Here is a 20,186-nt window from a genome sequence, read left to right on the forward strand (position 1 = left end):
TGTCAGAAAATTGTGTGTCAAATTTCCACATCAATGAACTGCTGAAGGTATAGATAAATCTAAAACTTTATGTACGGATGGCATATCTAAGGCCGGGAATATGAACAAAGGGACTGCAAGTCTGCATGTATTCTCTAAAGATAGGAAGATAGTCAGTCGTCTAAAAAACTAGCATGATCACTTGCAGCATCAATGTCAGATACTTCTTCAGAGGTTGGTAAACAAGAGACATATTGCAGCATTTTGCAATTCCCAAAATTTTGGAAGTTGATTTTTGACCAAACATGAAGAATAAAGGGCTGGCCTGAAAGTAAAAACATCGGCAGTAAAAAACAAATCAGGCAGGAGTAAACAACACGATCACTTTAATTTCCCTCTCTGTCTTGGTGAATGCTTATAGAAAAGTAAAAATAAGTATCTTCCAAGAACATTTGAGATGAAGTCCGCAATTGGTTGTATATGAAGAAATAAATGGGATCAGCAGCTGCTGTTCTTAGAGCTTTTCGAGGGGCATACTGTGGGAATTATGTCCTTAACAAAATGAGATGTGTGGCTCTCGTAGTTACAGTTTATCATGTTTGAAATGCTAGGAACAGGCATTCTTCGAAAGTGAAAAGCCGGATGTTGCAGCTATAAAAAAGAAAATCAAGATTCTCATATTTCGGTGCATCCCAAATGCGGTTATTGTAATAGATATGTAGTAATTACTCAAATTAGGCTGGCTCTGACGCTGTTTGTTGGATTTTACCTGAGAATGCCGAGTGTACTTGTACCAGTACTCTATTTTTACTTTATTTAATGGAAGCAATTTCATTAAAAAAAGATGGAATATCCAAATCAGGCTGTACGAAGATTAATCAGGAGAAGGGAAGGTGCAGCCCGACAAACCATTCTATCGTCAAATATCAAATGTGAAACACAAAATCGTTATCGGGGGATTAAGACTATATCCTCACGATCAGTAAAAATACACAACAGAAGTTGTGAGTAGGCGAGATAATTCATCAATGGAAAATCCAGTAGTAAGATTCCCCTTTGATCAATGTAAATTGGAACTGGCATGGAAAATTCCGGTGGGATCTAAAGCACGAGGGGAATTGTTGGATGAATGTGGAATGATGCAATTAGATAAAATGATTTCGATGAATTCAATTATCGGGTGCAACGGATATGAACTACATTATATCAGAGCTGATGTCTCTTTCGAAATGGCATTCTATGAGGTATCAATAACTTGAATTATTGCACAAAATCAAAATGATTGCCCAGTGGAGTAGGGCAGTTCTTTCATTACAAAATTTGTTAATCTCCGTCTAATGGTATGACAGGATCTCAAGTTCAGAATGCGAGCCTTCTGCATAACCAATGCATAAACTTGGGGCTCCCTCATGCTTGATTTAGTTCTCCTTCAATAGTTGTCTACGAAATGAGATTCACGATATAAAGTTGAGATGTCATCCCTCTAAATACATACATATGTGTGTGTGTGTGTGTGTGTGTGTATTCCCAATCATATAAAATAATTGCTCCAAACTGATGAGTATTTATTCACTAAAAAAAATAACACAGACGGACCATGTGACTTTTTAAGATAATTTTTTACAGTATGATCAGATGTCCATTTTCTTTCAACAACAATACGAGACAAACACACACACACGCGACAGAAGACAAAAGACGAGTTTCTTAATGCTATAACAATCATGTATCAGACCAAGCTAAATGGTAAAACAGACAGCGTTGATATATAAACTTCAAAGAAAAACCAAAACCCTCGGGCAAAACTTTGCATCCATGATCAAATCCCTTGTCATGGCTGGGAAGTCCGTACTTATGGCTTCAAGTTCTCTGTAGGAAGCTGAGTAGTAGCTTCGGGTAATACCACAGTAGGGGCCGGCATCAGGGTCTGGTACTGAGCAGCCAATTGTGGGGGTAGAGGTTGAGTGCAATACATTTGAGCATGTGCAGAATCAGCAAATTCATAAATAGAATTTATTGCCGAGGAGGGAGCGGGAGCTACTGCCTGTTGGGGATGATAAACTTGAGTGAAACCAACATATTGAGCTTGGTTCTGGTTGACTGGAACTCGAACTGGTGCTGATGAGGCCATTGTTCTATACACACCAGCTGCAATCTCAAGCTGGGAAGCAGCATTTCCTACTGGATTGTAAGCTGCAAGAGGGGCTGCAGCAGTAGGGGGTGGCATTTGTGGCCGACTGGAAGGAGCATTTGGTGTCAATTCATTATAATTTGGTGGCTGAACAGGTAAGTTATAAGCTTGAGCCTGTCTAGCAGGCATAAAGTAAACTGGATACTGCTGCTCAAGAAAGGGCTGGTCTGGATGGTGTTGTTGCTGAGTAGGATACATAGGGTAATAGGATGCAATTGGCACAGCTCCGGCAGGGATATACTGCATACCGGTATGAACAAACTGTTGTTGTTGATGCAACTGAGGATGGTTTTGGCCAAATTGACCGGACAAGACATAACCAGATTCTGGAACTTGAGGTTGCATCTGTCCTGCGCTATTATTTTGATCCCTAGTCTGTAGATCAACCGGACTGTTGTTGACCCTGCTGTTTCTAGATTGAATTTGTATAACTGGTTCTTGATAAATAGCTTGTCTCTGCCGAGACAACGGATTGGTCATGCTTCGCTCGCTGTACCAGTTAAGCCATTGACAAATTCAGATAATTTTCAACTCTCAGAATTGAACAAGCAACCATAGAAATTACATAAAATACACGCTTAAGATAATAGAATGAAAGATCTTTCGTTTTGTGTACCTTGAAACTGAATCTGGAGAAGCCAAATCAACACCACCGCCCTGTTTCAGCTGATAGTGAGCAATCTGCTGCTGTTGCAATGGAGCCTGTACCCGGTTCACATACTCCCCACCACCAAAGACGGGCGTTACAGAAACCACTACACCAGGCACCTCTGCCGCCAATCCTTCAACCTCCTCCTGCTTCTTCCGCGTTAAAATCGCATCGCCCCCAACCCCAAAAGTCATCTGCTGAAACTTCTCATCGACTCCCACCACACCCAGCTTTGGGATCTCCTCCAATCGCACCCTTATCGGCGGTAAATTCACCATTGAAGGAGAACCGGATGTGGACCCGAAAGACGAAGATGTTTCCAGCATCGGAGAATCCGGCACGGAATGCACATCCTGATTAATAACACTATTATTATTATTATTGTCGTTCCCATTCCCATCAACACTACATCTTTTATCCTCCAATTGGGCTTCAACGTCCTTGGCGATGCCAGATTTTCCCAATAAATCATCATCCAAACCCAACAAATAGTTAACCGAAGAAGATTCCGAATGCCCACGTTCACTTGCGGTTGCTTTCCCCCCGTTGAGAGCATTAAGAAACCAATCTTCCGATTTAGTAGAAGCGGATTCAACGAGAATCTGTTCTATACTCGACGATTTCGGAAACAAGAAGAGGCGAATGCGACCCGGTTTCAATTCTCTAGGGGCATTAATAAGGCGGTCGTATTCTTCAACCATGTTCTCGAGATCTTCGTCGGTGGTGACAGAGATTAATGAATCCAAGTCCTCGTTAGGGAGTTTGTATTTGAGGGAAAATTCCTGATTGTTGAAGAGGGTTTTGGAGAGTCGGTGGTGGAGGTCGGCGAGAGAGGTTTGCCGATCGATTACGATGATTCGGGTGTCCCCTCCGATGTAGCATAAGGTCTTGTCATGCGGGCGGGGAATTATGTGACCGCCATAGCTGCACATGAGGCGTAGATTGTGAGGCGAGGCGGTCGGCGGAGCGTCGGAATCGCATGAGTCCGTGATACGGGGTCTAGAGGAGGAGGAAACGGAGTCTGGGTAAGTTGGGGGTGCCACGACCGTGGTTGCGGAGGCGGTGGTGGAGAGAGGAAGAGGTGGTGCTGGTGGTGGGGCCTCCATCCCAGAAGAAAAGGGGAAGAAAAGCGTTAAGGGTAGGAAATATGTCTCCGTTCAAGGTGCTTGTATATATATAATTAAGGCAGCCGCCAGCTGTTTTGCATTTTTTTTAATAAAAAAAATGGATCATTAATTTTAACTTCGTTTCAGGACTAATTGCACAACATTCTTTACGAAAATTCTAAAACTTTCTTTAAAAAATATTAATATACTAATATATTTTAATTTTTTTAAAATCCAATCACTTTATCTTATAAAAATTTAAGTATATTTATCTTTCTGTCAATGAGTTTTGTGTCTATTTTTTTAAAAATATGAGATGTTAATTTTGAATATATTGTTTTTTAATTTTTCATAGAGGATCGAAACAATTAATCCACATTTCTAAAAATATTTTAAAAATTGAATCACAAACTTCTTAGTGAAGCTTCACTTTTTTTAAGTTTAAATGTAATTAATATGAATTTAAATTTTAAAAATATTTTTTAACTTAAAATATAGTTTTAATTATTTCAAGCAAACTAATGAAGTAAATAATTAATAAATATAATAAATTTAAATGTAATGCATTGATATTTTTGTCTATTCTAAATCAATTTATTCTATAATTCACTTCATATTTCGTATCATCAAATTAAAACTCAATTTAATTGAACTATTTTAAAACCTTAAATTTTTATATCACTTGTCCCATTATAAAATATCATTATATATCACATATTCATTCTCACTACTTTTAACTTTTTACAATCCAAAAAGTGTAATTAATACTGGACCTCGCACAAATTTATTTACTGGATTGGGCCCAGTTTCCAAGTCTATTGGGCCAGTATGAATCTAATCCACAAACCTAATCAAATTACAATAACCGATTGTTTGCGTTATTGTATGGTCAGGATATATATTTTTAGATTGCTGAGAAATTAGTGAAATAATTGTTTGAGTAGGGTTATTTTCGTATGTTGCTTGTATCTTGGCCTGATGACAATGAGGTCTTGAATTTGATTCTCACTTATTTGTGTTGTGTATATTTTATGGCAAAAATTTGTGTGAGACGATCTCACGGGTTGTATTTATGAGACGAATATCTTATTTGAGTCATCCATGAAAAAATATTATTTTTTATGCTAGAGTATTACTTTTTATTGTGAATATGAGTAGGGTTGACATGTCTCACAGATTAAGATCGTGAGACGGTCTCACATGAGACACTCTCATATTTTATTAGCGGTAGGTTGTAACCTATTTATTTTAAGGCAAAAACTTGTGTGAGACGGTCTCACGGGTCATATTTGTGAGACGGGTCTCTTATTTGGGTCATCCATGAAAAAGTATTACTTTTTATGCTAAGAGTATTACTTTTTATTGTGAATATGGGTAGGATTGACCCGTCTCACGGATTATGACCCGTGAGACGGTCTCACATGAGACTCACTCTTTATTTAATGATATTATTGAATTATTTGTGATGATTGTAATTTATTATAATTTGTGCTTTTGTTGACAATATAATAACTTTAAAAAATATTGGTACATCATGAATATATTGATATTCATATAATCGATATAAATTTAAAAAAAAAAACAATTTAGTAAAGAAATAAACTATATAAACCCGCAAGATATAATTTTATAAAAACTAAAAATAGTTGAAATTTCTAGGTCGTCCAGTCGGCTTTGTGCGTCTACTAGTCCGGAAACTACATATTTGGTATATTATATTATATATACATTGTTATTATCCAAAGAATTTAGATACAGGAAGCATAATCTAAAATTCTAGACGTATAGGGAAAAAGAATTGAATAATAATCTGCCTGCTCCGTCCCTCTGCTGTTATACTATTCAAATACAACGCAGAATTATTAAATAATTTTGTAGGCAAATTAGCTTCGTGTACAAAAATAAGAAAGCGTTATCTTCAGAACTGGTAATTTTGAAAGAGTCGTGTTTGAAAGGTTGCAGCACACGTCTACACTCTTAAACTCGTTGCACACAATGACTGATCGTGCGTGTCTATTTGGTTTGGAATTTATTAATTTTTACAAAATTTAATGATTTCTTGTCAGAGAATACTTCTCTTGATTATTGATCAAATACATGCACTGCTGTGATGGCACTTGGGTCCATTTCAATGGTCTCTGGTTTAGCTAACCAAGAACAAATATCCAAGTATCGTTGATCTTTCTTTCTTTCTTTATATTTATAGTACTACAATTATAATAGATTATTCACTTGAATTACTTCATCCCAGAAAATAAAATATCTTTAGTTTCTTGGATCACTACAAGGTTAAAGTCTACTTTCTTGTAATTTGGGTTGGAATATTATGACATTGGGTATTTCTTATTCACCATATATATATAGCTAATCAACAGTTGCTGAAGTCACTTGAGCTCTTTCTTTTGTGGGTAAAATTCTTCATCAAATCCAGTTCTCTGGGTTTGAAGTGTTTGTTCTTTTTTGCCATTGTGATCAGTGGGTTGGAGAAACTTGATTTCTTTTTGGCCTACATCAAGATTTTGGACCATGTTTCAGGTTTGTAATCATTTTTGTTCATTTGAGTTTTATCTCCCTTTTCTCTGATGTATTATGCAAGAATAGTTTTGTATCAAGAAATGCATCTTCGTTGTGAAATTGTTTAAACTGGTATTAGTTAAGATCACAACTTCTGACCAGATTTGACTCTTTTAAGGTTTGGGGTGCTGAGTTTGTTTTAGGTGTAAATTAGCTTGGATTGATTTGAGGCAATATATTTAATCAGTTTTTCCATTATGTTTTAAATTTTTTAACAAAATCAAATCTTCGAGTTAAATGGTGTCAATTAGTAAAAATCAGTTGCCCCCCTCTGCTAAATTTTTTAATCAGCCCCATGAATCAGCATATTTTGATGACACAAGTAATAGGATAAGCAAAATGCTTCACCTTTTATTCCCAATACTGGTGGAGACAAACTCTTTATATTCGATTGTGGATTGCTTCCCTGTCAGTTTTCTTCAATGGATTTTTTGCACAGAGAATATCAAGTTCGGTTCAAAAGTTCATATTTTCTGAAAACAGGGTCGGCGGGACGAGATTGGACTCGAGTGTCAACATACCATTAAGTCTCACGGGTGGGAACTCTTAAAGAATCACAAGCATGATTGGCTTGCATTGATACTACTTGCAGGAATAGAGATCATATTATATCTAATGCACCCGTTCTATCGTTTTGTTGGAGAGGGCATGATGACTGATCTTAGGTATCCTATGAAAGGCGACACAGTGCCAGTATGGGCGGTTCCTGTGAGTACACTTAGACAACAACCCGAAAAACTTTTTAATTTTTCACACGTTAGATTTGGTAGTATGGTTTTGTTCCAAGAGTTGTCGGAAACCATGTACTAATGTTATCACTTTCTCTTGTGAATAGCTGTATGCAGTTTTGCTGCCTTTCGCCATTTTCGTTCTATATTATATTCGACGAAGGGACGTCTATGATCTACACCATGCCATACTAGGTAAGACACCATTTCAACTTTCTGCCATATTTGGTGCTAGATATTTTAACATACAAAGCATATATATGTTATAAAAATGTTTTAACTCAGCCGAAATAATTTTCTGAGCTTGAATTACTGAACTGCAGGAATCTTGTTCGCTGTTTTGATAACTGGGGTCCTCACAGACGCTACGAAAAATGCAGTTGGCAGGCCACGTCCTGATTTTTTCTGGCGTTGCTTTCCCGACGGGAATTTTGTATGTCATCTTAGATTCTGAATGAATACTTATTTTATCACTAAATGATTCTGGTTTAGAAGGTTCACGCATTTGTGGCCACTTGTTATTTTTTCAATCTTTTGGAATTTCTTGATGCATCTATCTTTAATCTTCGAAAGTACACAATTTGGAGTATACTGTATATAAGAGAGGTTTCCCTGTTAATAATATATTTCTTATTCAACAGACGTACGATCGATCGGGCGATGTCGTGTGCCATGGTAAAGATAGTGATTTAAAAGACGGGCACAAGAGTTTTCCAAGCGGGCATACTTCATGTAAATTCTACTCACTGATTTATGGTTTTGACCGTGCCTATATGGACCTAAGGGGGGAGGGGCGTTGCCTCTCTTACATAAAAACTTGAGATTTTGTATTGGATGTTTCTAAAATTATGTTTCAGCTATCAAAATACATTCAATCATCCTTATGCATGCATTCCAAATCTTGGGGCAACCACTGAAAGCAAAATGTCCACAACAATGGCTTTGCTCATTTGTTGCGATTGCCTTCCCAGTCGCTTATGATTGTTTGTTTGTTCGTAACATTGCGATTTAATTTGGATAAATCTAAGGTCACGGATTAGACTCCCTGATGAGTCATTCTCTGGGTTTGCTTCGACTTCCAACTTCCAACTTCCTCATTTTTATCACTGCCATTTGCGTTGTTATCAATCTCATATGCTTTTCAGGGTCGTTTGCTGGTCTTGGTTTTCTATCATTATACTTGTCGGGGAAAATCAAATGCTTTGATCGAAAAGGCCATGTTGCGAAACTATGCATCGTTTTCCTACCTATTCTTGCTGCATGCCTTGTTGGAATTTCTCGTGTGGACGACTACAAGCATCATTGGGAAGATGTGTTTGCCGGAGCTCTCCTTGGTATGTTCTCGTTTTTAACATAACGATTCTTGAATTAAAGAAGCTTAATCGATCGATTATGTTTTATTTGTTGTCTTGTTTACTGACGTCTGCATTTTGTTTTAGGTCTTGTTGTGGCTACATTTTGCTACCTGCAGTTCTTCCCACCTCCATATCACACACAAGGTATATTAGGAATATGCTGCTTTCTTTTTTCGATATAATTTCAAGAAACCCTCTTATTTAATCCACCGGTTGTACCGCAGGATGGAGTCCATACGCATATCTCCGAGCGGTGGAGGAATCTCGCACAAACATGAGATCGTCTGAGCAGCTTGAACCCAGAACTAGCTCACAGAATGTAACACTTGAAGGTGTGAATCGACAGCAGTCGATGATTCATCGGAACTCAGTGTATCACAATTTAGACTCAACTATTGAATCGATGGAGTCAGGAAATAAATAGCTTAGAATTATTTTGTGTTCCTAATTGACTGATTTATATCTAGCTCAGCAAATTAATTTTATTTGAAGTTGTAATTCCATTATTGGAGTGGGTTGGTTATTGTATACGAAATCATTTTGTTCTTCTTGATACTGTTACAATTTGTATGTGTGACCCTCTTTGGATACAAATTATTAATAGGTTTACAAAAAATAATTTAGTGAGTAGGAGGTCATTTTAAGTGATTATTTATAAAAATAAAATAAAATCAAGTTTATATTTGACAAAAATTTGTGTGAGACAGTCTCACGGGTCGTATTTTGTGAGATAAATATTTTATTTGGGTCATCTGGTTGGCTTTTATTACTTTATGTGGTTAAAGAAATTCGAGAATACCACTTTTTTTTTGGCTGCGTGCATAGCGTGTTAATAAAAATTCTTATATTTATTTAATTAATTTTTACAATATTCTAAATATATAATTTCAAAATACTCTTCAATGTAATGAAAAAGAAGATAGATAAAGAGGGTGATTGGTATTATTAACCCATGTTATTTTATATAATAATTACATAAAATATAATCATTTATATAAACTTATCTTTTATGAAAACAAATATATTTTATGGACTTAAGTATGATTAGTAATTATATTTTGGTGTGCACTTTTTTGGACGAAAAGAAGACGACCCCACCCCGTTATCCCATGCGTTCTCTTTTTTCCTTCGTACCTGGAAATTGAAAACGGTCCACAATATAAAGCCAAAACATACAGCAAATGGCGCAGTAGATTTGGTGAATATGTAACCTCTCCGCTTGGATCTCCTCTCTCTCTCTCTCTCTCTCTCTCTCTCTCTCTCTCTCTCTGTTTTTCATTTTGAAATTACCAACGGAATTATCCGTATAAGGATTTGGATTATCTCTCTCTTCTCTCGACAAGCGGTGCTGACAGTGATACGCTCTTCAGGTGAATCCATGTTCTCTTCTCGATCCCTACTCCTCTTTTTTTTTTAATAAAATCTAAATGTTTGCTGTTTTTTATTTTGTTTAGTGTTAACTGTTTGTCTTCTGTGATATAATATTTGTCAAGTGTTATTGAGAAGTTCATTTTTGTTTTTCGCCGGATTAGAACAGCGATTGCTCTTTTTTCGTTTTTATTCTTTTTTTGCTTTTGCGATGAGATTTTGCTGTTCGAAGATTTGTTTGTATACGGTTTGTTTTACCGACTATCGTTTCATTATGTGTTAATTCGTATAGCAGGCAGTTTATTCTTATTATAACTAGTGACATTTTGACGCTGAATATCTGTTTTCATACGCAACGTATCGGATTCCGAAGATTGAAAATAATCTTCCACTATCGCATGGGATATACGTAAATTATTTTATTGTCACTTTTCCGCCCTCCTATGCCTTGGATACGGAACTATGTTGTACCTAAAACAAGAAGTACAATTTTAAATGTTATTTGTGATTTTTGTGTGACCAGTTGGCCTATACTCGTGAGAGCGCGATACTTAAATCGTATTTGAACATATTTTGTTTTGTCTCATAATCCAAATTTCATGCAATGTAAAATTTGTTTTTTGACTTGGCTAGCGATTAGTTCTCATACATGATTGCTTTGCCAGAATTATTAGCCTTCGTTGGTAGAGGAGGCATGGTACATTTCAACGAGGGAAAGAATATTACAATCAACCTCGATTGACACGTGATGTGTTGATTGCATCCTTCACATTCAGCAGGTCTCTCACAGTCATATCAATAGTACCCTGGGTTCGTTTGTCATACAATTTTGTCATGCCCCCCAGCTTGCATAATAGGCTCTTTTCGCAACTACTTCGCATTTGTACTTGTTTTACAAAAATAATTCATTCAACTTGCCAGGAAAGTTTGCAGTAGACGTTTATAAACTCATTTCAAGTTTCAGAGACCATAAAATACACTTCATGAACTTCAATGTGCAAGTAAAAAGTTGAATTCTTGTCTCCTTGAATGCTAACGAAGCGGAACGAGAAATTATCCACCTTTACCCATGCTAAAGGCCTGTTGAGCAAAAGATGGTAATGTGCTGGACATAATCATGGAAAAGCTTTTATCTGAGTTGTTGATAGGGTTATTTCTGAGTGTATTGCAAAAATTTCTATGTGCTACAGTCATTGAACTTGAGAGCATTGTTACTCTTATATTCTTGTTATAATGTTATGTGTATTGAATAAATTTCTATGTGCTATTATTCTTGTTATGGTGTTATTTTAAAATTTCGCTCTCAGGTGTTAATTTTTTTTACTTATATTGGTTGATTCATGCTCTTTCATTTTCTATATGCTGAAGATACTTCCTACCAGTGTCCGGTTGTTTACCACTGACATTTCATATACTTTGGTATTTTAAAGGGTCAAAATGCCAGAAATTCAATTGGGTGCCCATACTATAAGATCTCATGGAGCCCGAGTTGTCAGGTTTCACATGCACGATTGGCTTATTCTGATGCTTCTTGTGGTGATAGAGATCATCCTTAATGTGATCAATCCATTTTATCGATTTGTCGGAGAGGATATGATGACAGACCTGAAATACCCATTGAAAGATAATACTGTGCCCTTCTGGGCTGTTCCGGTATGCTATATCAAATCATTGTTTTTGTATATTTGGATCTTGATATGGTGATAAGAGGCGATATCATTGGTATCCTCTCGAGAATTGATTAACACTTACTCTTTTTATGTGATAAAGCTAATTGCTGTTGTATTGCCTCTCACTGTCATCATCGCCTTTTACTTTATCCGGCGAGACGTCTATGATTTGCACCAGGCTACATTGGGTATGATCCTTTCTTTTCTATAATCACGTTGTTTTGTTTGTCACATGCATAGATGATTATTATGGAAACGAAATCATGTCTTCTCTGGATACAATGTCAGGCCTGCTGTTTTCTGTACTTATAACTGGTGTTCTTACTGATGCAATTAAAGATGGTGTTGGTCGACCTCGACCAGACTTCTTTTGGCGCTGCTTTCCAGATGGTGTAGGGGTAAGTCCAGTGCTCTATGTTCAATATTAGGGCCAAACCTTTTTCATGTGGATGTTTGAACTAGCAGGGTTAAGTAATGGCACCTTTGTATTTGGTGGATAGATTTTTCATAATATCACAGGGAACGTTCAGTGTACTGGATTGAAAAGCGTCATTAAAGAAGGACACAAAAGTTTTCCAAGCGGGCACACCTCATGTGACTATACTCTTCCTTTTTCAATGACGTGAAACTAATTTAATAATTTTTTATACTCCGAATTCTTGTTTATAAGATCATGCGGCATTGCAATATCTCGCCTACATCTATGTGTTAACAAATCAACTTTGAAGTTTTCTCCTTATTGCTACAGTTTTACTGCTTCAGCTTTGGTGTTTTTCTTGCGAATCTGGAAGCATTACAGATTCTTGTTATTTTTGTTGTTATATGTTGAACACTTGTTTTGAGAACTATCATGTATTTAACTCAAATAGAACTTGAATATATTCCCAGTCTATTCATCTAACATGTCTTTCAACCTTCTCTTTCGTCATTTTGTAAAAGGAGAATGTGATTTTGACATCTGTGGGAGGATATCTGATAATTTATTATGCATTCTGGCATCCTGGGCATTTTGGCAAGCAAAATGGTACTGAATTTGGTGAATCTTTGTGTCTGATCGTGCCTCCGGGCCTAGGATATGGAGGAAAGTAGGTAAACACACCTGTTTGTTAAGGCCTTTTATTCAAGGTAAACGGGACATTGCACTGATATTTTACATTGACCAACAACTCAATGCGGGTGAAAAATCTGCGGCTAACCCAAATTAGTATAAAACTTTACTTCATTTCTGAGTTTAGTATAACATAAGGGAATTGGTTTGAAAGACATCTTGATTCTGGCTGCTGGACCTTTGTTGACATTCAAGTTCAGTCAGTCTTATTCATTCATGTTTTTGTGTTGATTTATCGTCCCTGTTCTAACTAGTGAAAGACCTGAATAAAAATCTATATACAATAGTTTCAGTTTCTCAAACGATGTAATTGAGCTTAATGGCATCTATGATTGTCATATTCTTAGGGTCGTTTGCTGGTCTTGGCTTCCTGGCCTGGTACCTGTCGGGTAAAGTCAAAGTGTTTGATCGTAGAGGCCATGTTGCAAAGCTCTGCATCATCTTTGTGCCTTTACTCTTAGCAGCATTAGTTGCAGTTTCACGAGTTGATGATTATTGGCACCATTGGCAAGATGTGTTTGCTGGAAGCTTGCTAGGTACTTAAAATACAAAATTGCAACTGCCTCCAAATTTTAATTTCTTTGTTATAAAATTTATTTCTGTATAAGTTCATACTATGCTCGGAATTTCTCTATGCGCAGGGTTGACAGTTGCCTCATTCTGTTACTTGCAGTTCTTTCCACCACCTTATGATGTAGACGGTATTTGCCTTCTTTGAGCTTTTCAGCCACAGCGGCAGCACAATCCTTGAATCAGTGATATAGTTCTTGAAACAAATTATTACTGCATGATAATTGTCACATTTAAAAAACTGTTCCTACGAGTATATGATTATAACCTATTTCAAAAAGATATTTTTAATCTAATGTCTGGGATAAGCAGGCTGGGCACCTCATGCGTATTTCAACATGCTGGCCGAGTCACAGACTGAAAACCGATCATCATCGAACAACGTTAATCATCTCTCTGTTGCTCCATCAGAACTTGAGAGTGTGTACATCCATTCTCACAATTCGGAAGCCAATGCTTCTGGCTCGAACTCGATATTAGAAGACATGGAGACTCAAAGAAGACATTGAATTTTAAATTCAACCGTTATTGCAGAGCGAGCCAGGTTTAGAAACAGTTGTTCATGCTGTTTTACATAAATTGTTGTAGCATTGCTTTTGCTTCTCTAGGTAGGTAGTGTGCTGGAAACATTTGCTTGCATTGTACTTGGTAGAATCACTAGATCGTGACAGTTGTACTTCTATGCTTGAGTTTGAAACTCGTTAGTGATCAACTAATCTTTACATCTCTTCGATACATTTTAAGCACAGCCATTTAATTGACCGATGTTTCTGAAGTACATTTGAAATTTTTTTATTAGGTTAGTGCCAATGATTTCGGTTAAATAACCGATGTTTCATGTTCCAATAGGGGATGGAACCGGAATTTAATCACTTAGATATATGGTTTTACTTTGGTTCCCGATGGTTTTTGTTGCAGTTCGAAATTTTTATAAAAAAAAAGAACAGAAATAAAACAGTGTTTTATTTCATTTATATAAATTAAATTATTTATAATTTAGGATCTTAAAACCTAAGAATAATTTATGGTCTAAGCGATAAAATGTAGAGATGTCAATGGGACGGGTATGGGGCGGGTATGGGGCGGGTTTGGCTAAATTCAAGTCCTTCTCCATGAAAAAAACTTTGACCCATTACCCGTCCCACCCCGATTAAATATTATTCGGACCCACTCCACCTCGAATACGAAATAGCCCCGTGAGACCCGAATTTTTTTAAAATAAAAAAATAATCTTTCTTCTCACATGACTGAATTATAAAATAGACAAGTCTCTAAATACAACATTGTGGAAAATTAATTCATGTCTTCGACCACACTTAATAATAACAAACAAAGTATTTTCACGACATAAAAAATTACATAAAAAAAAGAGTTACTAGCTCTCCAAAAAAATCTTGACATCCCCAAAAAAAGTCATAACATTATTTAAACAGATCAATATAAAATCAGTGATCAGACAATATTTAAGTCTACTAAGATGATGACCAACTATTCTTCCACTATTGCTAAAAGCAGATTCAAATGCAACAGTTGACATAAGAATAGCTAAGATCGTTATAGTTGAGGTGAGCTACTAAAAAAATGAAAATTAATAAAACTAAAACCCTAGAATATTTATATGCACATATATATGGGGCGGGTATGGGGCAGGTATATAGGATCCATGACCCGTCCCATATCCAGACAGGTCTGAAAAATTGGATCCGAGACCCACCCCATGACCCATTTAGTATGCCTAAACCCACTCCATACACTGGATCCATTGCGGGTCTGGCTAAAACCTTGACCCATTGGCATCCCTAATAAAATGAAAGGCAGACGCGACAGGCATGTGGTCCCATAAACTTCGATCTCAAATTAGTTCACGTGTCTTGGTGTTATTTGATTATAAAGTCGGATTTAAGGTTTGGATCACCCTTTGGCAGGGAATGTATTGACTATTGATAAACCCAATTATGGTTTTAGATTGATGACAAGCCTTCATTCCTCAAGAGAATAGAAGTTTTTAAAATATGAGAAGTATTATCGTCAATTAAAACGATGCTACGATGTGATGATATGATATTATTATGTTAAGATGTAGGTTGATTTCATATCAAAATCTATCAATTGCATAGATATCTGTTCGTTCCAACATTCACAATTGGCATTTCAAGAAAACAATTCTACTTGAAACCCATTTTGTAGTAATTTATTACAAGATCATACAATCCCAAGTCTCTTATTAGTTGGGATCGACTAAAATGAATGATACAGACTGTCAAGTGAATTCAAAAGTCAAGCCTGACTGTTCTTGATGCGTATAGTTCCCAATCAGAGAGCTTATCTATTCAGAACCTCCTCCCATATCACTTGCAGTAGGTTGGACATTGGTTGCTTTCTTTATTTCACCGAGTTCTACCGTTGTATTTTCTTTTGTTTGGAATTGGTTTTCTTCCTTTCTGGTATTTGCTTCTTGAAGCGAACTCTTAAAAGTCGTCAGGAAGTGGCCTGAATCCTTAATTTTGGTGAAATAACTTTCTGCATCATCTGATATAGCAGGAACAGGTAACTCCTGTGCCAGGTAGCTAGAATTAAGCTTCCCTTTAAATTTGTTGGATAATTCCTCAGAATTAGGCACCACCATCACTCCTTGTATCCCTTCAGCTTCAGGCCACATTTCTGAATCGCACAGAAGTAAATAAATTTAAGGTGTGTCAAGGAAGAAAATGCGTTTTACTTGCAACATGATAATTAAACTAGGAAGATCCAAAATATGTACCTCTCTCTCCTATTGAACTGATATATTCATTGAACTCGAGCGGAAGATTTGTGGTCGAGCTCAAGCTTGCAATATTTTCACCGGTTCTCTCTTCGCCTTTCGCTTTCTTCCCTATACCTCCAGAAGGCTTCATAAAATTCTCTTGTTCAAAGTCATCGCTGGCCATTCTTGTTCTTTTTCTTTTGAGTTCTGATTCATCATTTTCTGCTGACAGAGACTTCTTTATGCAGATTTCTGACAATTTAGTTCCTTGTTTTGCATTGACTAGTTTGTCAAGGTTATTCTTAATTTGATCGTTGAACCCCAGTTGTTCGTTTTCCTGTTCACCTACGGCATATCCCTTCACAGTATCAACTCCTTTATGCTCGATCATTTTCTTACTTTCAGTTACACTTTCTTGATCATCTTTGGTATTTTCCACTTCAATCCTTCTCCTTTTGTAAACATGCTGCCATACATTCCTGAGTTTCCCTGAGGAAATCGGTTTTCTAATAAAGTAGCATGCCCCCTTAGCCATGGCTTCTTTCACCACATCCTTCTTTAGTTCAGAACACATCACTAAAAAAAGTAAACTTTTATCAGAAACCTAAATTTTTGCGGAAAGAAAGTCCAAGAAAAAACACAGTATTTTTTGAGGTAGTCTACATCTTACATAGCATCGGAAAGTCTTTAATTAACTGTACGCTCTCAATAAACTTGATACCGTCCATTTCAGACATGTCGAAATCAGCCATGATAAGATCAAACCGATCTTTACGTTCCTGGACGATGGATAGTGCCACAGATGCAAGTTCAGTAGTTGTAACTGGAAGATAATCAAGAAAAAGATTACTAAGCCCGTTGTATTATCTAGGAATCTGATGTAATATAAACTAACAAGAATATTGTACCTTTGTAAGAATAGCCTTCTAGGATTAATGCTGTGTTTAACAAGGTTTCTGTATTGTTATCAACCAGTAGCACCCGTAGGCCTTGAAATGCTGCTGGGATAACAGTAGAGTTGTTCTTATTCATCTCGGCATGATCCATTCCAAAAATATTTAACACGCATACAAAGAAAAATAAAAGCAATATCATACTGGAAAAAGAGAAATCTTAACACATATCATTTTATATGAAAAAAAATTCCCGTTGATCTGATGAAGATCGACAGAAAGTTGGTACATTCTTTAAAAGATTATTGTGGAGTCGTGACATGTTAAAGCATTTCCCGTTTTGCAGCGAGATTGAAGATTTATTTCTTCTTTGTAGTCGGTTATTTAAAGAAAAATCTATGACATATCTCCTACGAAATCAACATATTTTCTGTCGAGAAGGATAATTTTAACTTTGTATCGTCATCATAAGTATAATTCGATTATTGCTAACAAAAACATGATTTCTTCTCATTTATGAATGATTTAACGAGTTAATTCGATTTCTGCTAACAAAAATGGTTTCCAGCATGAATGTAAAGTCCAAATAAATAGAAATGACAAATGAAAGGTGACGGCCCGTTATTTTAGTGGGTTGGGAGGGGGAAGGAAGGCCTATTTATTAAAATATCAGCCCATTCAAGGACAATATGGGCTGATGTTTGTCTTGGTCCAGTCTATGATGGTCTTGGGCTAAGTATCCATGATCTTGAGTAGGTCTCTTTTAAGATGGTATCACGAACCTTTATCTGTGGGACGGATAAAGATTTAACACAAGTCGAGGAAAACATTTAATTTTTAGCACTTTTTAGATAATATATATAATTTTAATCGAGTCAAACTTATCAATAATTAGATTCTTTCCTGGTTGAAATTTTAAAAAATTCTTAAAAGTAGTGATTTCCAAACTTTCGAACCACCCATACGATACATGTGTAAAATAATTATTATGAGTTATATGAATCATGTGATCATTAATAGATGAAAATGATTCATAAAATTGTGTCATACTATTTAATTATTATTCAGATAACGATTATGCAATTATATTAAATATATAATTTGTAGAAATAATATGTGATTTTTTTTTAAAATTAAATTAAATATTGTTAGTTATGTGTAAATTATATGAGAAAACATTACTTATCTAAATGTTATAATATTTTTTTTTAAAAAAAAAAACTAATTGATATCGGACCGTTTGTTTTATATAATATAGATGTATTCCGCCATATACTTTATGGCAAGTGGTCCACTTTCACAAATATGTACGTTGTTACACAAAATCATGTGATGATCTTAATTATTGGCGTCGATCAATCGTGATCTGTTTGCTTCAACTTGCATGTCGTTTGTTTTTCCTATTAGTTTCTTGTGAACCCAAAACTTTGGGATAAATTAAAAAATATATATCTTCAAAATTTTGGATTTTGAAAATATATTTTGGTATTTATTTATCTTAATTATTACATCGTCAGTACTGATTAAGCCTTGTTATCGCATCCATTCTGAAATCTCATGTCTAACCAAAAATAAATAAATAAATAAATAAATAAATAAAAGATTTTTAGCACAACAATTAATCAATCAAAGTCGTATTAATATTAATAGCCTGATGAAAAATTATGATTATAGCATAAAATATTAATATACACAAAATGTCGAATAAGTTAAGAAGACGAAAGGAGATCATCAGCCAAGCGCCTCTGCGTGCAATCCAAGCGACCATCCTGCGCCAACGGCTGACGGCAAATGGGGCAGTTGAAGTTGAGCTGATCGAGCCAGCCTGCAAAGCAATCCTTGTGGAACATGTGTCCGCATGCCAACTCTCGCACGTAGTCTCCTTCATCTCCCAGTCGATTCAGGCACACGACGCAATCCGAATCGAAGTCATCTGGCTGAACCGGGAATGATAATTCCCGGTTCATGCTCAGCTGATCGCAGAGGAGAATTAAGTTGGCTAGACCGGACCCTACCACGTCATAGACTTGGTGGTGATGATGATCATCCGGCGGATCGCAGAGGGGAGACAGGAGGCCGATGGTGCGCATCATAGTGGAGACGATGGAGTGCAGATAACGTACGCTCTTGGCGATGACGATGACCGTGAAGATTAGGATTGAGTCGGACTCGGAGATTTGGTTGTGTAATAAACCCATTTTTCTTCTCTTCTGTCGTGTTAGGTTTTTTTCTAAAAGCTTCATGCAAGAAAGTGAAAATGGGTGTGTGTATATATATATATATATATATATATATATATATATATATATATATATATAGATGTACACGCCCATGTCAATTTTAAATATGATTATATATATATATATATATATATATATATATATATATATATATATATATATATATAGATGTACACGCCCATTATACATTTTATAGATATTACATAATATATTTATCCTCGAATTTTGTCGGAATACTTGTTTTTTTTTTTTATATTAAAAAAATGATAATAGAAGGTGCGACAACTCGCATTTGGTGCATCTCGAGCTAACGCAGACTACCTTACAATTCATGCTAGTAAGATAAGCCGTCTATCATTCTTTGTTAATTAGCTTTGAGGTGTCCTATTCCAATCACATTTGGGATAAATTAAATAATATTTTTTAAAAAAAAAAATTGATATATCATTATCAACTTTTTATACATCATGTAACTTTTAATATAATGTATAAACTAAAGTATTTGATATAATATATATATATATATATATATATATATATATTAAAGAGTAAAATATATAACATAAAATCGAATAATAAAAAGTATATATTACAATAAAACACACACACATTTATTATGTGACCATACTTTGTCATACTTTGCGACTTGTGATACGTATCATGTAAAGATGGACGAAACTTCGCTCGTGAAATCAACAAGGCTTTGTTTGGTGCGAGGATTATTATATTAAATAACTAAAATGCTAACTAAATAAATAAACATTTTGATATCAAATCTTAAAAATAGCGTTGGCTAGCAAATAAATGGGTGATTAGTTTGAGGAGTAGTATCTTGTGAGACGATCTCACGAATTTTTATTTGTGAGTCAAGTCAACTCTACCGATATTCACAATAAAAAGTAATACTCTTAGTATAAAAATTAATATTTTTTATTGATGACCCAAATAAAAGACTCGTCTCACAAAATATGACCCTGTGAAATCGTCTCACACAAGTTTTTGCCTAGTTTGA

The 20,186-nt window shown here is 35.7% G+C and overlaps 5 protein-coding genes across 10 annotated transcripts; 2 read left to right on the top strand and 3 right to left on the bottom strand.

The window, feature by feature from the left end:
- Positions 1 to 1,523: 1,523 nt before the first annotated feature.
- LOC140841108 (uncharacterized) lies at positions 1,524 to 3,965 on the bottom strand. The gene is made up of 2 exons (XM_073208312.1): positions 2,787 to 3,965; positions 1,524 to 2,660 (listed from the first exon to the last, which is right to left on the bottom strand). The coding sequence occupies exons 1-2, from the start codon at positions 3,923 to 3,925 to the stop codon at positions 1,832 to 1,834; spliced, it is 1,968 nt and encodes a 655-aa protein (XP_073064413.1). The 5' UTR covers positions 3,926 to 3,965; the 3' UTR covers positions 1,524 to 1,831.
- Positions 3,966 to 5,851: 1,886 nt separating this feature from the next.
- On the top strand, positions 5,852 to 9,131 carry LOC140841117 (lipid phosphate phosphatase 2-like). Of its 2 annotated transcripts, XM_073208331.1 has the most exons (9): positions 5,852 to 6,066; positions 6,290 to 6,460; positions 6,983 to 7,207; positions 7,335 to 7,422; positions 7,551 to 7,660; positions 7,869 to 7,959; positions 8,373 to 8,561; positions 8,667 to 8,726; positions 8,807 to 9,131. In XM_073208331.1, the coding sequence occupies exons 2-9, from the start codon at positions 6,452 to 6,454 to the stop codon at positions 9,004 to 9,006; spliced, it is 972 nt and encodes a 323-aa protein (XP_073064432.1). In that variant the 5' UTR covers positions 5,852 to 6,066; positions 6,290 to 6,451; the 3' UTR covers positions 9,007 to 9,131. The 2 variants fall into 2 exon arrangements, with proteins under 2 accessions (XP_073064432.1, XP_073064424.1); XM_073208323.1 differs by lacking the exon at positions 5,852 to 6,066 and having other exon boundaries at positions 6,080 to 6,460.
- A 616-nt stretch (positions 9,132 to 9,747) lies between these two features.
- Positions 9,748 to 14,010, top strand: LOC140841132 (lipid phosphate phosphatase 2-like). Of its 5 annotated transcripts, none has more exons than XM_073208374.1 (9): positions 9,748 to 9,952; positions 10,616 to 10,729; positions 11,381 to 11,603; positions 11,721 to 11,808; positions 11,909 to 12,018; positions 12,121 to 12,214; positions 13,076 to 13,264; positions 13,370 to 13,429; positions 13,611 to 14,010. In XM_073208374.1, the coding sequence occupies exons 3-9, from the start codon at positions 11,388 to 11,390 to the stop codon at positions 13,805 to 13,807; spliced, it is 954 nt and encodes a 317-aa protein (XP_073064475.1). In that variant the 5' UTR covers positions 9,748 to 9,952; positions 10,616 to 10,729; positions 11,381 to 11,387; the 3' UTR covers positions 13,808 to 14,010. The 5 variants fall into 5 exon arrangements, with proteins under 5 accessions (XP_073064475.1, XP_073064465.1, XP_073064441.1 ...); XM_073208364.1 differs by having other exon boundaries at positions 9,749 to 9,952; positions 10,616 to 10,739; XM_073208340.1 differs by lacking the exon at positions 10,616 to 10,729 and having other exon boundaries at positions 9,749 to 9,962.
- A 1,421-nt stretch (positions 14,011 to 15,431) lies between these two features.
- LOC140841169 (uncharacterized) lies at positions 15,432 to 17,616 on the bottom strand. Its single transcript, XM_073208409.1, has 4 exons — positions 16,950 to 17,616; positions 16,712 to 16,864; positions 16,060 to 16,617; positions 15,432 to 15,959 (listed from the first exon to the last, which is right to left on the bottom strand). The coding sequence occupies exons 1-4, from the start codon at positions 17,134 to 17,136 to the stop codon at positions 15,625 to 15,627; spliced, it is 1,233 nt and encodes a 410-aa protein (XP_073064510.1). The 5' UTR covers positions 17,137 to 17,616; the 3' UTR covers positions 15,432 to 15,624.
- Positions 17,617 to 18,553: 937 nt separating this feature from the next.
- Positions 18,554 to 19,200, bottom strand: LOC140841175 (E3 ubiquitin-protein ligase RHA2A-like). The gene has a single exon (XM_073208420.1). The coding sequence runs from the start codon at positions 19,175 to 19,177 to the stop codon at positions 18,644 to 18,646; it is 534 nt and encodes a 177-aa protein (XP_073064521.1). The 5' UTR covers positions 19,178 to 19,200; the 3' UTR covers positions 18,554 to 18,643.
- Positions 19,201 to 20,186: the final 986 nt, after the last annotated feature.

This window comes from Primulina eburnea, chromosome 1, assembly GCF_022965805.1.
Source record: "Primulina eburnea isolate SZY01 chromosome 1, ASM2296580v1, whole genome shotgun sequence".
NCBI classification, from domain to species: domain Eukaryota; kingdom Viridiplantae; phylum Streptophyta; class Magnoliopsida; order Lamiales; family Gesneriaceae; genus Primulina; species Primulina eburnea.

Bases quoted from the DNA above. Each gene is read 5' to 3' on its own strand.
- LOC140841108 (XM_073208312.1), bottom strand. From the start codon at position 3,925: ATGGAGGCCCCACCACCAGCACCACCTCTTCCTCTCTCCACCACCGCC. The intron at 2,661-2,786 runs GTACACAAAACG...TAACTGGTACAG, and splicing joins TCTCCAGATTCAGTTTCAAG to CGAGCGAAGCATGACCAATC.
- LOC140841175 (XM_073208420.1), bottom strand. From the start codon at position 19,177: ATGAAGCTTTTAGAAAAAAACCTAACACGACAGAAGAGAAGAAAAATG.
- LOC140841169 (XM_073208409.1), bottom strand. From the start codon at position 17,136: ATGATATTGCTTTTATTTTTCTTTGTATGCGTGTTAAATATTTTTGGA. The intron at 16,865-16,949 runs GTACAATATTCT...ATTATCTTCCAG, and splicing joins AGAAGGCTATTCTTACAAAG to TTACAACTACTGAACTTGCA. The intron at 16,618-16,711 runs GTAAGATGTAGA...TACTTTTTTTAG, and splicing joins TAAAGACTTTCCGATGCTAT to TGATGTGTTCTGAACTAAAG.
- LOC140841132 (XM_073208340.1), top strand. The intron at 12,019-12,120 runs GTAAGTCCAGTG...TTTGGTGGATAG, and splicing joins GCTTTCCAGATGGTGTAGGG to ATTTTTCATAATATCACAGG. The intron at 12,215-13,075 runs GTGACTATACTC...TCATATTCTTAG, and splicing joins TCCAAGCGGGCACACCTCAT to GGTCGTTTGCTGGTCTTGGC.
- LOC140841117 (XM_073208331.1), top strand. The intron at 7,960-8,372 runs GTAAATTCTACT...TATGCTTTTCAG, and splicing joins TCCAAGCGGGCATACTTCAT to GGTCGTTTGCTGGTCTTGGT. The intron at 8,562-8,666 runs GTATGTTCTCGT...ATTTTGTTTTAG, and splicing joins GTTTGCCGGAGCTCTCCTTG to GTCTTGTTGTGGCTACATTT.